The sequence below is a fragment of the Pempheris klunzingeri genome, chromosome 13 (assembly GCF_042242105.1).
Source record: "Pempheris klunzingeri isolate RE-2024b chromosome 13, fPemKlu1.hap1, whole genome shotgun sequence".
Taxonomy (NCBI): domain Eukaryota; kingdom Metazoa; phylum Chordata; class Actinopteri; order Acropomatiformes; family Pempheridae; genus Pempheris; species Pempheris klunzingeri.
This window is the reverse complement of record NC_092024.1, coordinates 15636649-15650424: the sequence shown is the minus strand read 5'-3', so window position 1 is coordinate 15650424 and position 13776 is coordinate 15636649. Positions and strand designations below refer to the sequence as shown.

At 43.6% G+C, this 13776-nt stretch overlaps 1 protein-coding gene across 1 annotated transcript in view; it reads left to right on the top strand.

Annotated features, from left to right (window-relative positions):
• cdin1 (CDAN1 interacting nuclease 1) overlaps positions 1-10096 on the top strand; it is a 54115-nt gene extending 44019 nt beyond the window's left edge. The window contains exon 12 of the mRNA XM_070842660.1: positions 8716-10096. Coding sequence (XP_070698761.1) covers positions 8716-8872 — 157 coding nt within the window. The 3' untranslated portion in view covers positions 8873-10096. The remainder of the gene's footprint in view (positions 1-8715) is intronic.
• The last annotated feature ends 3680 nt before the right edge of the window (positions 10097-13776 follow it).

Sequence of the window (13776 nt, the reverse complement as noted above, 5' to 3'; positions counted from 1 at the left end):
CGCTTCTGTGTTATTTTACCAGTCCTCCTCGTTAGGTTGTGTCTCTGTTTAGCTGTCCAGTCACAGACAAAGTTGCCTTTGATATAATGTAGAAGATTCTACTTCGCTCTTTTTAAATTTCCTATTACTAACCCTGGTAAATAATTGATCAGCACAAACACACATAACCGTTCAAATTTGTCTGCTGGAGGTCTATGTCTGAGTGTGTTTTTGTGTACCACCCACATGTCCAGGTGCCGCTGCGCCGGCTGGCCTGTCGACCACTGACAAGCCCCAACGACTTGTCGGCCCCCCTGCTCTGTTCCCCCCCAAGGGCTAAAATTACTCTCAGGAATGTAAACAGACTGCCGAGTAAGCACACAGCTTTCTGTGGCCTTTCGTCTGTGTCCGTCTCCAAACTCACCCCCCAAGCTGGGACAGTTCCATTTTGGACTCAGAGGCCAAGGTTGATGGCGTGGATACCTTAACCTGGCTTATGGGTGTTTTGTCACAACAGTTCTCTGTAACAGTAACTGGACTAATACAGTGTTTCTGTGTCTAATGATGGTCATCATATTGGCGGACTGCAAAAGTTCTATGCAACAGCTGAAAAAGAAATATCTTTTTTTTTTCTTTCTCCTCATATCTTCTTACCCCCTTTCACTGTAGCAGACAGATGGGCATTCACACCAATTCATTAGGTGCGTGGGGTAGCTGTAAGCTGTGGAGTCTGGGTGAAGAAGTTCACTGGGCCGGGCGCTGACATGTTGATTTAGTGGTGGTAACACGACTGCACTTCCAAAGGTGCTGACTTGGATAAAAGCCAGGCCTCTCTCTCTCTCCCAGGGAGACATTAGAGGCCACACTCTAATTTTGGGGCAGGGTTCTACTCATGGATGCAGATGCCAGGAGGCCCTACACAACAAACATTCACACCTGCCTTTCCATGCCAAACTTTTGATTCAGCCCTCACTGAAGTGGCAGTAAAATTTAAGATACAAGACTCTGAACTTGTCGGAGAGATTAAGCCACTGGATAGTGTGGCTTTTCTGCCTCCATTAATGTTACGTGTTCCCAAAATAATGTACGTTTAGAAATAGAGCACTGAGCTTTATTGTTCTGTTTAGTATGTAAAGTGACTGGTGGCATCATGTGCAACTTGCTTGTGTGAGAGTGCTTGCACGTGCTGTTGCATTGCATGCATGCGGAGGTTTCTGTGTTTGTTTCAATAGCATAAGAACATGTGGAAGACAAAACACCCAGGAATCAGACACACATCCTATGACCTCACATATAAACATGATATCATCCATACATATACACACACATTACACTCTTGCTCTGCTGGACACACCAGGTTTGCAGGCGCCTGGTCAGGCTGACGCTGCCCTCGCAAGGGCAGATAGGGTTACAGTACAAACTGTTGTTGATTAGGGCCGTGCCTGTAGTGGGGGGATCATCCTAAATTGAAAACACATTAGCCGCCAGGGTTAAGGGCAGGGCTAGGACCAGGGCCATGCGGGGCGAGGAGCAACGGCAGACACAAAATGGCTGTCCCTCTGCCTGCCTTTGACTGTGTTTCCCCAGAGACAGGTGGCAATTATCGGCCAGGGCTGCTGGGAGTTCACAATAACAGGTTAAAGGAGCATGTATCCCCCTGACGCTGTGGTCCTCTCTGTCTGCACAGGCTCCCAGCCCCCAGCCTGCTCGCTTGCCACCACAGGGAGCTTCCTGTCTCCAAGCAGAACTTACAGACATAGGGACTCATCAAAGGCCTGAGGGACTCACTGGACAGATCTCCAAATTAGCACTGTGGCCAGTGTTTGGCTTTGGAGACTAATAAGCCTCATCTGAAAACAGTTAAAGCCTTAGAGACTTCTTATTTTTGCTTCCCACATGAGATATAATGAAGGTCATCTCAATCCTGTGCACTGCGTACATTTAAAATGTATTTACACACATCCAGACTCACAGACACCGTTCGCAGCCATTGCTATAATAGAATTTAATAATATCAGCATCAAGTGTTAATGAATACCCACTCAGTGTGTCATAACTGAAGAGATCAAGCCATTTTCTTGATGTAGAGGGTCATTACAGAGGATGGTGAGTCGATATCTGAGAAGAGATCAGGTGAGCTCTGACCGTCTGAATGTTAACCCCTACACAGCCAGAGAATAACACAGACAGGGCATTCTTATTATTACATTCATAATACGAAGGCTGAATCACAAAATGATGCTGCTTGTAAAACAGGAATGATGCATGGAATCTTTTTGTGTGGAGTATAAGTTGTTCCATAACTCCAACCTAACTTTAATATGGACTGTGCTGGTGTAATCACAGAGCTGTCGTCAGTAGGTTGTTTTGTCGCATGCGCTGTCCTCAGTACTGTTTGGACCAACTTCTGAACACTAAACAGACAAAGCCAAAGCCAGACCACACCTTGTTTGGTTTCGCTCCACATCCAAATCAGACCAGAGTGTGTCAGAGCGCGTTGGACCGTGACGCTGTAGATCTGAGAAGGGACCAGCACACATTACACACACAATGCACACTTGTCCCACAGATATGTGTTGCTAATGTGGTAGGCGACATGCTCAGTTAAGGGACTTAACGAGTTCCAAACACTGATTGAGAACCCCTCCCGTCGACTGGGGGAAGTTTGCGAAGCATGGTATTGTACAAACGGATCCTAACCAGGACCAAATGGCGTTGTGAGGCAGTGCTTTCTGTGTCTGGCTATTGTGCTTTTAAAACGAAAATAAGGTTTATGCTTATTAGGTCATGTGCTCATTCACATAATCATGTGTTAGACAAGTTATCAATCAGTTGATTGATAAAGAGTCTGTCAGATTATGTGTGTGTGTAAGGTGATAAGATTTGGGTTAATGTGAGAGGGTGGCTGAGGTGATAGGAGGTTGTGAGGGAGATTAAGGTGGGAGAAAGTGATCATTCGTCAGTGGGAGATAAAGACTGCTGCTTCCCGCAGTCAGGGAGCTTTAGGGTCTCAGGAGTTAAAGGCTATTAATAGAATAATAATAAGAATGAATAATTTATACAATGATTTATCATTTAGAAGAAAAGTCAAGTAACTACTGCACAAACCTTAATTGGTGTTATTAAAATGCTTATTGTGACCAACTTGCAAGCAGTGGATGACATTTTTTTTTTTTTCCAAGTTTGTGATGTGCACCACAAGTTGACAGTTGTTTACGTTAGCCATATTTTGTGTGTCGTTCTTTAGTGAACATAAAACAGTTATCCTAACGCAGAAGGTTTTCACATCTTGAAGACCTCTTTCATGAGAGCAAAATGTAGAGTCAGGCAACATGCTGTCATAACACTAGATATGTTACTATATTCATAAATCACACAAGGCATAATACCCAACAAAGTGTCCATTGTCTTGTAATTAATGGATGATGTGAAGAACGGTTTCCTCCGCAGAGTCCATTAATTCTTGATTATGGATACCTAGAAAGGTATTATCCAAAGTTGGCCATAGTCACATAGCAAAAGAACAAAAATTAAGACCATTATTTTATATTTTTGTGCATTGTGCTACTAAAATCAAAAGTGTTCCACAAGCTACAACTCCTGCAACTCTGGAAGTCCTGGTAATGAATCCCGATTTATGAATGGCCATGTGTAACGTTACTGTCCTTCCTTCCTGCAGCTTGTGCATTTCTATCCTGTGTTCAGGGGATGAGACACTGAAGGACTAGTGTTACAATCACTGCTGGAAATAAGTTCGCTTGGTAAGGTGGTGCAACAGATTGTAAACAGAGGCTCTGACTGTGTCCCTGTTGCTATGGTTACTCATTCAATTAGCCAGCGTATTAATTTAGAGCAGTTTCACTGGAACTACTTAGCAGGATAATGGACACCCAACAGCCAATCAGACTTTAGTCATCAAATCCACACTTCTTATAACTTTATTTCCCAAATGTGTATGTATTTAAGTGTCCTCTTGAAGCACCAACAGTCAACTCCCAAGTATTATTGCATTACAAATTCAAAGATATACAGAAAATATATTATTATATTTGATATATCTTGGATTTACGCATTGCTCTTTTAGACTTTTTTGTGCCTTAGGAATTCTACTCTCGCTGATGTTAAATTTGGCACAGCTTCCACCTCCTCAGACGAATGTTATACATGGTGTTTCTTCCGATAAAGATGTTGAGCGCTGGCTAATTTTCGTGGTGGGTCAGAGAGCTGAGGGCACGTCCCGCCGCAGAGGTTACAGTGGTTGCTATGGTTACCAGATAAAGTACTGGAGACCTCTGGTCTCAGTTCTGGTTTTGGTATCTCGCATCAGTGAGCGTAAATTAGCTCCTAGCGCAACATACAGCTCACAACACACTGACTTGACCTGACCTACCACACACTTCATACTCACACATTACACCTCCACACCTCTATGTTAAATGTTAAACACTACACTACACTACACAAACATACACACAAAGCACTCTCACTCCCTCCCAACAGTGACAAAGACAAACCACATCCGCATCATGTTCCATTTCCATACCTCATCGACAGAAAACATAAAAATGTCAGGTAGAGTTACACCTGGCGGAAGATGTTTTATTGTTTATTACCCTCTAGTTCACCTTAATTATAATGCTTGTGTAGGTTTGGGTGACTCATTTAACATACAACTGGGTGCTTCAACCACCTCGTATTTGTGTTTTACATTCCTGAGCAGAATTGAACTTTTGCCCACAGAGACTAAAGGGTAGGTGGAGAGAGAAAAGAGGGTGTTCTATTTTTAACTCTAGTCATGTTAATAACTTCTCTTTGGGTGCTGTGCTTCAGCTGCTGTTGTGTATGGACATATAGTTAGTTAGTTATAGTTACAGGGGATTGTTTACCTCGCTGCTTGAGGATGCCCCTCCAGGCAGTCAGCCTTTAAATATCCTATTTGTGTGCACAGAAGCTTGTGTTATCAGGGTGTCTTCATCATCAGGCTGACTGACTTGCTACAAACAGCTACGGTGAGGCCATTAAAATACACGAGCTTGGTGTACAGTGATCAGCTGCAGGGCCATATCACCTGACGTGCAGGCTCTGGGTCACTGCCCCCACTAAAACTCCACATATACAAACATATCACACAACCATTATCTGGCACTGTAAATAAACTCCCATAGGCAGCTGTCTATAGCATGGACAGACCATGAAAAAATAGGCCATTTGTCACTAATATATGCTTTTTAACAGACACACGTTTGCAATATACATAGTTCTGTCTCACAGAGACTTCTATTCTTCTCTACCTCTCACCATAATAACTCTCAAAGCTTTCTGTCTAAAAAGGAGTTGAGCAGGTTCCATACCTGAATCTCAGGGAGCAGAGAAAAGACTGACTAAAGCTAATGTTTGGCAGGGCTTTAGTGGGACTACCTTGTGACCTGATGTATGGATGCTGAAAACAAAGAGGTCTTTGTGGAGAGACCTCAGAGACATAGAGTTCACCCTCAGGTAGAGGCTTAGGCTGTCTAAATCATTGCTGGGGCGGTTGTTTAAAATGGGTCTGTGTGGTATGTAAAATGAAGTGACAGTGTTTTAAAGTCGAGCGTAAATTCATCTCGATTTTATTGATAATTCATCATGTCGTGTAATGTGTTTTGGCAGAAGTGCTCGGCCCCCAGTTTTTGTGAAGCTTTTTCTCACCAAATGTGGCAGATCAAATTAGCCTTGATCTCTGTATTTAGTAGAAATTTTAAATGCCAGGTTTCTTTTTTTGTGCTGTCTGACCTTCAGCAACCTCAGACTTCTGAGAAAATGAGAAGAGCGTAAATAAAATCAAGATCGCAAGTTTGCACATTTTTTTTGAAGGGTACAGTTTGTATTTTATTGTGTTTTTCTTAGGTTCTGCAGTTCATATTTTAGCTAGTGCACCATGTGTGTACAGGTTGAGCATTTTAGATGCAGACTTTTTTTCTCAGTGCTCAGCTCTGTGTGAGCGTTGGCTGCATGACTCGCTGTGTGTGTGTGTGCATGCAGACACTAATAACACTCCCTCTTCCCCGTTTGAGAGTTTTTGTTCTTGAGTGCCTTGCCCTCATTAAGCTGCCATAGTAAGCTGCTTGGCACCTGCTTTAAATGCGACCACCACCCGCTCATTAACACAAACGAAAGCATGCCTGGCAGCTGCAATCCATGCCCAGGCTCGTCAAGTGGCCCCCTTGCTGAAAATTAGCTACATTTCACAAACAATTTCACCAACTCGTTACATTGTTAGGTGTTTATTGGAAGATGGCTGACTCTGACTTGGAGGTGCTGTGTTTAATAAGCACACGCCAGGTTAAGATGAGCCAGCCCAGGTAATAAACTATAATTTCCCTACAAATTCAAACTGAACTTCCACTCACTTCCTTAGGCATTATAACACAGCAACTTCAGAGGGACTATATAGCAGTATACAGGGCACCATATATGTGTTTATTTATAATTGCTCTTTATAGCAGCTGGATGCTGCTTGGAACTTTTTCTAAAGAATCTCATACAGCAGCCATCAGACCCAGTCTTTGCCCCCTTCCCCCTCTGTGTTATTGTTTATATTCTCAGTCTCCGATTTTTACCTCAAGGTCCCTCTCGTATTGACTTGTATTAATTCTGAGTAGGATTCAAAGTCCATTTATTTTCTTTACGTTATGGAAAGGCCTTGGTGACATGGCTCCCCTGTGTTTATAATTTTGCTTGTTTCAATTTGTGCTCGGCTTCCCCTGACAGACCAGGGACATGATGTATTGTACACCGCTGCCTTATCTGTTGATGTACAGTTTTAACCTTTTCAGAAGGTTGCCTCACTTCACTTCGTGCAGGCCAGTCTCCCTTTTCTCCCTTTTTCAGCTTCACTTCCCTATCGAGAGCACAGGAAATGCATGCAGCACGGCGGCAGAATAAAAAGAAGAGCATAACCCCTTTTCCAAAGTCATCTAATGTAAATGTTTAGGTTTTGTTTCCATAACATTTCCATATTAAGAGTTGGCGACCATGTGCAGCAGTGGACCATGGAAACGATGAGAGTTTGGGGGCTTGAGCTTTGTGCAGCGCTGAGAGGCTGAGCTATGTGTGTGACATTGTGGTGAACTTTCAGTGTGCATCTGTGGGCTTTCTCCGGGGCTGTTAGCTTTGGCCTGTTTGCTCATAGATACAGCACCGTAAATCACACACTGTAAAATGTAGAATGCGGGGATGGGGTGCAGAAGCATGTACTGCTGCAAGGGCCTCTCGGAAGGAGGGGTGTGCGTGTATATAGTCACATATTATTTCTTGCATTTGTCTGTCTCCACACAGATACCGTATGCAGAACATGCACTGCCTCAAGGCCCAGTCAACACAGGGCATTACATGCATATAGCTGGGAATGTCACCACAAGTCGAATTGTAATTTATGTGGTTGAAATGCCTTGTCGAAGTAGTAAGGACAACCATCTCGGTATTTCAAATATGCTAATAAATTATTGCCATGCAAAAGAATAAAGGTTCCTGTAATTGTTATTAAAATAACACCATTGGGTGTTTGAGTCCATATTTTAATATGGAATGATTGATCACACGTTCAAGGTTTTATGCGCGTTACCTTGGAACTGAACTTCTGTTGCTCTCCATGGCCCTTTGGCTAGCTTCCTGTCTCGGCCTCCAGAGGCCCCACAACATTGTTAACTGTCTGAGGATAGAGTGTCTGGGACTGAAGCACTGTCAGCCCCCTGAATCTGGTCTTGCATGTGGGGGCTGAGGTGCTCTCCGTTCAGAGTTCAACTGTGACATGTCTTTATGCATGGCAGCTAATGTTCAAAGAATAGGTATGATCTATATGAGGCAGAGAGGGGCCACCAGTGGCTCTTTGGGGCATAATAAATAGCCTGAAAGATGATTTATTGCCTTTGTGAGGAGAAGTAGTGAAACAACGCTACACATTCCTGGTGAAGAACTCCTCCATTTTAATTGTTTCTGCACCTTTGAGCAGACCTTCAGGTGTACAGTAGCTACAGGGTCTGTAAGACACAACAATAACGAAATGATGAGAGGGAGAGAACAAAAGATAGGAGGAGAAAAAAAAACACCTTATGTTTAATAGTCTGAACTTGACTTCTCAGACTTGCTTGGCAAGTCATTATTTATAGCTTTTAGTAACAGCAGCGCTTGCCAACTAAGGCAAAGTTGCTTTGGCTTCCAAAGTGAATGTGAATGAAACAGCTGGACACTGTTGGATTGGCTAACGGTAACCACCAGATGCATCGTGTTTAAGTCTCAGACTTTGTGTTGAACTCTGTGTGCTCTGTGTGCCGAAGGCTTCTGATGACAGGATGCGGAGGCCTTGGTGTAGAGCTTTGTTATTTCACAGATTATTGTTATTTCACTGCCATTGTAATGTGATCAAGTGCATATCACCTTGTCAGTTAGATCTTAATCTTCCTGGCAGCTTTTTTTGTTTGATTCAGCACAAGTTTCCTGGATGGTGATCAAAGGAAAATGCCTAAGCGACCTTATCTCTCATAGATCAGTCTCCGCTAGTGTCCCATCTTTCTATCTCTTTACTTTCTTATTCCTGCTTTATTGTTATGCCTTCCAAATCCAAAGTCAACAGCCGTGAGCATTTTGCGGATATTAATTTAAAGCAAACCATGTAACTCATTCATAGCTACTTCAGAACTCTCTCAGATGACAGCAATGATGTAAAAACACCTTTGTTTCTTTTGTTGTGCACTGCAGGTTCGGTCCGGGCCTCGTGATCTACTGGTATGGGTTCATAGGAGAACTGGACTGCCAGAGAGACAGAGGTATCCTGCTCAAAGACTGCTTCCCTACAGACATTGTCACCCTGTGTCATGCTGCACAGCAGGACCAACTGACACAAGAGCCAGAATAAAGACAGAGTGAGAAAAGACGAGTGGGACAAAAAAAAAGGAAGGATGAATAGAAGGAAAGAGAGAGGAAGACGAGGAGGCGGGAGGGGCAGGAACAGGGGTGGATACCTAGATCCGGAAGCAATTTGGCTTTCCTGCAAAATCTTGCCCTGAACTTCACCTGACCCTCTGTCTCTGTCTGTCTCTTACTTTCTTCACCCCTGACTCTTTTTCACTGCCTCAAACCTACCACATGTAAATACACACCAGCATTCTGTATTTCTGACAGTACAGGGTCAGATTCATACCTGTGTGCGAAAACACCGTCTTGGAGGCTTTCCTGGTTGTGGTCAGGTCCTAGCCCCTGGATGGCCTCTCGCATCGGACAGCCAGGGTGAGAGCCAGGGCCAAAGCAGAACATATGGCTCTGCCTTATCACACCCTAAGCCCTGGCCTTTGTCACTCCTTCCTCCTCTGCTCCATAGGCAGATAAGAGAGGTGCGGTCCGGGGGCTGGGTGGACGCCTGACTCTCACCTGCGTCACTCAGTGCCCTCTCAGTCACTTTCCAGGGGGTAAACAGGATGATTTCTGATTAAAGCTGGACCCTCTGTGACCCTTTCCACTTCACATTATAAAATTTATTGAGGGTTTTTTTTTATTTTTGGGCCATGTTGGGTTGAAGCAAGGTTCACACTGCAACCACTTTTTAAATTATTGATTAATGTGCTATTTTTTTTTTCAGTTAATTGGTTGTTTGGTGTACAAAGCATCTGAAAATCTCAGATGTTGGACATGACATTTTCCCAACCACACCTCAAAACCAGACATGCTCGATTAACAGTGAGACGAACAAGTAAATCCTCACAAATGAGAAGTTTGTTTGGCCTTATCTGCTTCACAAATCAATGTGATTAATTGATCATCAAAAATTGTTGGCAATTCATTTTCTGTCTCCCAGCCTCTCTATCTACTGATTAAGCAATTAATCCTTTCAGCACTGATCATAGTTCACAAGGTTATTTATTAGCTTCAAGTCCGTGCTTAATATGTAGCCTGTAAGCTGTGTTAGCTAACATTTGCAAACATCAACTAGCACGCCGAGTGGCTTTAAGTTATATGGTTTATGGCAACTGTTCAGAGAGCTGAGGTCCCAGTCAAATAAAGGCTAATTAATTAGGTCTATATGTCACCTCCATAAGAGCACCGCAGGACTGTAAAAAAAAAAACAAATTGAGTTCACGTCACATTCTGTCCCACATTTAAAAGAACATTTTAATTCTACAATGCAATTTTATATATATGTGTGTATACTGTTAATAAATACGTTTTGATAAATTGTTTTAAATAAGCCCTTGTCGTGAATATTAACATCTACGTTATATGTTTATTATAAACTGCTTTAACTTAAGCTATGCGAGTACCTACAGGTACATAGAAACACTTGATTTCCATGTAAAGGTGTGTGACTATACAGCAGTTGTCTGTTGCACAGCTTTACAACCTCAGTACCTTTTATGAGCCGATACCAATGGAAGAAACACAGCCCAGCTAGGGGAACCAGAAGTGAGCATAAAGTTGAGTGATGCTTTTAGAGGAAGAAATGCGCTGCCGATAGGGGGTCCCTGTCCTGTCCTCTTCTTTATGGTGTACAAAACGATAAGAGGAAAGAAAGTGAAAGGGCGAAGAACCTGCCACCACCTCTGGGAGTGCATCTTATAACAAGAGGGGAATCGTTTTACATACGTAATTTGACCTCTATCTGTTGCAGTAACTGATTAAAGAAAAGAATTAGTTTGTCACAGGTTTGCTTTTCAGTACACAGGTTTCGTAGCTGACCATCATTACTTACCTACTGTCCTTCAGAAATATGAGTCGAAGAAGACCTCAGGTGAAAGTGATACATAGATGAAATGATGTTCTTCTTGTTCTCACTGCGGCGTAATCACTCCCAAACCTGACCCCCTCCAGTTGTGTTACTGAAACAAGCTCCCTCATATAGATTAAAAATAAGCCTTTCTATGTTTGTTCTGCACAGTTATGCCCTGCTCACACAGTTAGAGAGATATGGTATGTGGGGGTTAAATACCACTAAAGTGTTGCTTGATTTGTTACCCTTAAACCTCTAACCCTCAGCCGGCTCCCATCTAGGCCTTGATCCCTCCACAAGGAGGCCAGTGGGTCACCGCGAGGTCGCCAGGCGGCCATGGCTTCCTCTGTCAACCCCCCCCCCCACACCACTCCATGTGGTACAAAACAACTGTCCCCATGTGTCCAGTTAAACTCGGCCCTATTGCCTGGCCATGGAATGCTTAGACATCAGTTTATGGCTCCTGTTGGACACAAAAACAGAGCTATTTTACTCATGGAGGGAAAATGCTCTGTTGAGTAAGAACAGAAAAAAATGGAAAACAGCAGATTCAGTTCCTCTCAATTTCAAGCCTTCCTGCCATTGTTTTCCAAGATGGCTGTCGCACAAAAGAGGAGCCAGGGTCAACTTCTATAAATTAGGTTCTGCACACAATGCAAACTAAATACAGCTTTTTTTAAATCTACTTCAAAGGCAAGGGCCGACACCGGCGTCAGCTGACAATATTTCCATGATGTGTGAGTGCAAATATAGAAAAAAGCCTTCCATCTGATGATTTTTAAGAGCCAGACGTTTTTATTTGGTGTTTTCCTTGCCCTTGTCTCCCACCTCTTTTTAGATTCATTGTTCTTGTCACAACAATGGGGCACTCCAGTGCTCTCCAAATAAGGCCAGTTTGTAGAGGTCGTTTCCTGGGGCCAGGAACACCAGTGTTCTGGAGAAACTTGATCCTCAAGAGGCATCCAGCAAAAACAAGGCTCAGCATACAGCATTTTTTTAATTAAAGAAAAAAATTTTTAGTCATAGTAATATATGAGGATTACTGCTAATGAATTTTGTGGAGAAGGAGAGAAAAATTATTAATCGTGTTTTTTCTGTTACAATATTGCCAAGACGCTATGTGCAAAATAATTTAGCTACACATTATATTCTGTATTGTAATTGGTTACAAATCTTAAATCTGTTTCTCCCATGTGTCAGATTAGTTTGATGCAGTTCACAGCATCCACTCTGTCTGGCCTGCGCCTGCAGGCTATTGGAAGTCCACTATCCACTCAGATGTACATCTTGGCCCAATCTCTTCCAGATCCTGCTGTTTTATGCCTCTTCAGCCAAGCTGCTAGATAGACCACTGAGACGCAGAGAAGGACAGAACCAGAGAAAGACTGAAGGGTAGGTTCTATCCCTCCAGCAGACCACCAAACGGACTTCCTCCACGCTCCTGTGTTATTTATGTGGAGAGAGCTCTGGCCTGTTTCTGCCCCAGGCAGCATAGTGCTTTTAGTAGGGATCCTCTCTGCCTCCCTCAGCCAGCCAGACATCACAGGGTGGAAATAAATAAAAGTTCTCCTGGAAGAGTCAGAGCAGCCAGTTTGAAATTAAAAAAGGATTTTTTATAGAGGGCTTGAATAACAGCACTGGGAAAACAGCAGCCTCTCTGCCCTGAGCTGAAGCAGATACGAAAAGATTTCATCTTTATTTTTAGGAAGCTCTGCCTGCTAATCAGAGGCTGTTATTTAAAAACAACAATGGAGCATGAGAAAAATGGTCTGGGGGATTTTAAATGGCTAAGCAGTGGATGTTTGATTGACAGGATGGAGGGCAGACAGTATGTTTGAGGGAAACTGAACAACTATGACACATTAATCCACTCAGAGGGGTGGGGGCAGATGTGGGGGTTAGTTTAGTGATGTATGACTCACTGGTAGTGCAGGACAAGCAGAGACACGGCCGACAGCTTCAAAAAACAAAAAATTCAGAGCTCTGAACACCCTGCAAAAATCAATCCTGACACCGATGTGACATGGGATAACATGCACCCAAGGCCTGGACATTGAAATATTCCATTTTTGACAGCCCTAAATGAGCAACTCAAGTCACTTTCTTTTAAAAGGAATAGCTTGGCATTGGAAACCTAAATGTCTTAGATGGTATACTACGTTAAAGAGAAAGGTGTTGACTGGGCTTCTTGCTAATTGAGGTATTCCATTTAGAGCCAAGCTCCCATTTGTAAAAATGGTGTCGCTCGCTGTGTAACCCACACCTTCGAATAAATCCAGGAAACATATTTGGGGTTCCTTCCAGTGAGACCTGATACACCATGTGTCTGTGGCCATCGCCGAGGCCTGTGACGAGCCTGAGTTTAGCCAAGATGTCATGCATCGGCCATATTTTACAGCGGCTATTTTTTGCTTGTCAGCTTTGTTTCATCGCCATTGTTTTAACTTGTATTGTCATGGATAAAAAGGAGGAGGTGAATGCGGCAAAGGAGCGTGGGGAGTTTGCAGGGGAAAAAAAGGTCTGTCGGTGAAATGGAGGGAGCGTGCATTTGTGGTTGGAACCACAGGGGTGACAGCCAGCATGGAGGCTGCCTGCTCTAGCATCGGCCACCGGAAAAGGTCAGCCCCCCTGAGTGGCATTTGGACTGTGACAGAAGTGACCCAGAAACTGTGTCATCTCCTGTTCTCAGCAAGGGTCCAGAGGAGGCCCGGTAACATCCACAGGTACAGGTACAGGCCAGTGTGAGGATGGGTGGGGGTGAGGAGAACAGCAGGGTAGAGGAGAGGTAGAGGAGGAAGAGACAGCAGAGAGGCAGCTTTAGACGTATGGGCACCAGTGACATTCTAAAAGATTAGAGCTGTGTGGTAGGAAAATATGACTGTGACGATAGTCTGGGGGGAGAAAAAAGGTTAGTCGCAAGAGGCAGGAGACAAAATTTGATTCGGCCAAAACAAACCCCGGCTCACCCTTTCCCTCGTCCTCTGTTTGTGAGCGTGATTGCCTGATGAGAGCTGTCACAAGCTTGTTATTATGAAATAAGTGCACTAAGGAAAAGGTGG